Genomic DNA, 3,232 nt, shown 5'->3' with positions numbered 1-3,232 from the left:
AGTTACCAGACAGAACTGAATCTGTTACCAGAAAGAACTGAATCTCTTACTGGAAAGAACTGAATCAGTTACCAGACAGAACTGAATCTGTTACCAGAAAGAACTGAATCTGTTAGAACTGAATCTGTTACCGGAAAGAACTGAATCTCTTACTGGAAAGAACTGAATCTGAGAGGAACTGTTCCGTTCATTTGTTGTTCAGATCTTTGTTCCTGATGTTTCCAAAAGAAAACTCTAATAAAAAGATGTTTGACTTGTTCTGGTTTCATGATCTTGTTTCCTCTTCCCTGCGTAACATTCCAGTTCTGAGTTCTTTTCTCCAGATGGGTACTGAGGGGCCCACACCAGGTTCAGTGATCTAGAATAGTTTTTCTAGGCCTGAAAAAGGATCCATCCTTCCTTCCTTCCTTCCTTCCTTCCTTCCTTCCTTCCTTCCTTCCTTCCTTCCTAACTGTGGAAGTTACCGATGGAAACGTTCGAACAGGAACCCTGGATGTCCGGATGGTGGATCCAGTGTTTGTTGAACTGTTCTTTTCTCTCTGGTTCTCGGCACGTTTGGCTCCTCTGAGTTCTGGATCCGCCTTTGGGCACTACCCCCCCCCGGTGGAGATGAATCACCTCCACGTGTGTCTCAGTCTCAGCTGAACCAGGAGGGAACCATAGACTATGTAAAGGTAGAACATTTGACCTTCAAGCAGACGCAACAAAAACCCAGAAGCTTCTAGAAGGTTTCCTTGGAATGTTGGGAAAACCTGGAGGGACTTTGCAGGAAGATGGACTTCCTGTTGGAACGTTCTGCTGTTATTCAGCTTAAAATGAACCCAATTTAGGACCTTTAAAGGTCAAAGGTCATCCCCTATCACCATGACAACACAGTTATTATCCATCCTAAATTAGCTTTTGTATCCACGTGTCATAAAGAAATTACCTTAATCTGGAGGGATGAAATTTATGGAATCAACCTCCGGATGAAAAAAGGAAAAAGACAAAATCTGATAAAAATCTGAAGACATGAAGCAAATAATCTAACAGCAGCAGATTACAGACATTTATTCATTGGGATTATTTCCTGTAACTGGCTGTTCTTCTTAGAATAATCTGATGAATTATGGAGGGAAAACTGCAGCAGACATGGCTGCAGGAAGTGGGGTGCTGCAGCACCCTCTAGTGGCTAAAGGGAGATTTAAAAATAATATGCACAATAAATAAGTTTTTATGAATATTTTAGGAAATGATTTTTGCTTTTTTTTATTTCACTATTACGTGTATTTGGATTAAATTATTTAGAGGTCTAATCAATACTAGTTTGTGGAAGTTATGTTGTCATGGCAACATCAAGCCAGCCAGAGCTGGTATCCCGCTGGGATTAGTAAATATAGTCTAACGACAGAAAGGAAGAGGAAATATGGCGCAGTATGGAAGCCCGTTTCTGCCACTCTTTAAAAAAAAAGCGCTTGCCGCGCACTTTTATATCTATTCCTGCAGTTTAACGTAACTATAGTTTTTTAGAGAGTTATTTTAATCCTGTGTTCTCTCTGTAATGGAGAACTGTTCAATAATGTTTAAATATTATAATAATATAATTATTACCTTGTGGTTTTGCGTAAAAGACCTAATCTACGTTGTTAATGTGTTATAGTGTTTAATTAATTATTCCGTTTAATTAATAGCGTATATCACCTGAGAACTGATGATATCTGAGTTGGTGAACTGAAGGATATAAAATAGTGAATCTATTTATTTATTTTTCTTGTATTTAAATGGGCTCAAAGCCCCCCCCCCAGCGGCCCTGGCAGCAGACGTCTCCGACCCGCTGAAGTTTGTAGAACTTCTAGAACCAAACTCAGCCCAGTTTATTCTGTTGGAGCATCACCTGGACCCCCCGCCCCCCCATGTGGCCCCCAGCCAGCGTTCTCAGGCTATTTTGGGGGTCAGCTGTTGCTCCTCTCGTCAGCAGGGCCCTCCTCCTCCTCCTCCTGACCTCCCTCTGCTGCTGCCTTCTTCACCTCCTCTCCTTCAGCACCAGGATCTGGTTGGACTCGTCTCTTCGCTGCTCTTATTTTCAGGCAGCTTCACTAACCTCCTGTTGGACTTTCTGGGCCTGCAGAACTTCTTGGTTCTGGTTGCTGTGGATCTGCTCCTCCTGGTGGTTCTGAAGGGTTTTTAGGGTCCAGGTCTCTGGTTCTCTGACAGCGTCTCCAGCAGGTAAACAAGTCTGAGTTTGTCAACATGTTGAAATCCTGCAGGAGGCGCTGTGATTGGTGCTTTATTTAGAGGGCGGGACCTCACGGTGTCTGACCCCAGGTGGAGGTGATGTTAGGGTGGGGGGGGGGGGGATTCATGGATCTGAATCACATGAAGCAGATAAAGAGAAAAACCCTAAAATCTGAGCCTTCGGCAGCAGGACGCCCATATTTGGACGTCCTCAGAATAGATGAGACAACAGCAGCTGGTGGGGGAGGGGGGAGGGCTAATTTTAAACATGAGGGATAAAATAACGAGGTCAGTCATCAGAACCCAGCTGCTGGACAAACAGGAAGTGGTACAGGACCAGAACCGAGCCTGGTGGGTTCTGGAAAGTTCTCCACTCCTGCCTCCATCATGAAGATCATCAGAACCTTCAGCATCCGGCTCCTCCATGGAGTTCACCTGAGCGCTGCAGCTCCTCCAGAGCCTCCTGGTGCCTGGAACCAGAACCAGAACCTGAGTGCTGGTTCCTTGGTCTTCATGATGCTGGTTGTTCAGAAACAGGTTCTGGTTCAAACATTAAAGTTTGTTTGGAAGCAGACAGCATGAGGGAAACTTTAAGGGGTGGGAATACTTCTTCTCCACCTCCTCCTGACGGCCTCCATGTCTCCATCCATCAGTGAGTGAGGATGGAGACGTCAGTGGAAGCAGCTGAGCTGGTGGTTCCTCCCAGACCCGACGCGCCGTCCTCTCTGGAAGCTGGGAGCCCAGAGGGAGCAGCAGCGACCTCCGACCCCATGGAGGAGTTCAGCCGCCGGCTGCAGGACATCCTGCGGACGCACGGCTCTGCAGACGGCCTCCTGGACAGAGCGGTGGGTCGGAGGACGCTGCCTCATTCAGGTCAGCTGCTTTTATCCACCATGTAAAATGTGGCTGATGTTGGATCCAACAGGTGGCTTCGGACTTGGAGGCGGAGAAGGAGGAGGTGAAAGGTGACGTGGAGACAGGTGAGCTTTAGATTCAACGGCTCTCTCAGTCAGGTGGT

At 46.3% G+C, this 3,232-nt stretch overlaps 1 protein-coding gene across 2 annotated transcripts in view; it reads left to right on the top strand.

Moving 5' to 3' along the window:
- Positions 1-2,023: 2,023 nt before the first annotated feature.
- The window catches only part of txlnb (taxilin beta), an 8,606-nt gene continuing 7,397 nt past the window's right edge, over positions 2,024-3,232 (top strand). For both annotated transcript variants that reach the window (XM_015403881.1, XM_015403880.1), the window contains exons 1-3: positions 2,024-2,205; positions 2,868-3,059; positions 3,140-3,194. In XM_015403881.1, the coding sequence (XP_015259367.1) occupies positions 2,877-3,059; positions 3,140-3,194 (238 nt within the window). In that variant the 5' untranslated portion in view covers positions 2,024-2,205; positions 2,868-2,876. The remainder of the gene's footprint in view (positions 2,206-2,867; positions 3,060-3,139; positions 3,195-3,232) is intronic.

The sequence above is a fragment of the Cyprinodon variegatus genome, unplaced genomic scaffold (assembly GCF_000732505.1).
Source record: "Cyprinodon variegatus isolate N-32 unplaced genomic scaffold, C_variegatus-1.0 Scaffold1587, whole genome shotgun sequence".
Classification (NCBI taxonomy): Eukaryota; Metazoa; Chordata; class Actinopteri; order Cyprinodontiformes; family Cyprinodontidae; genus Cyprinodon; species Cyprinodon variegatus.
This window is presented reverse-complemented; position numbering and strand designations above follow the sequence as displayed.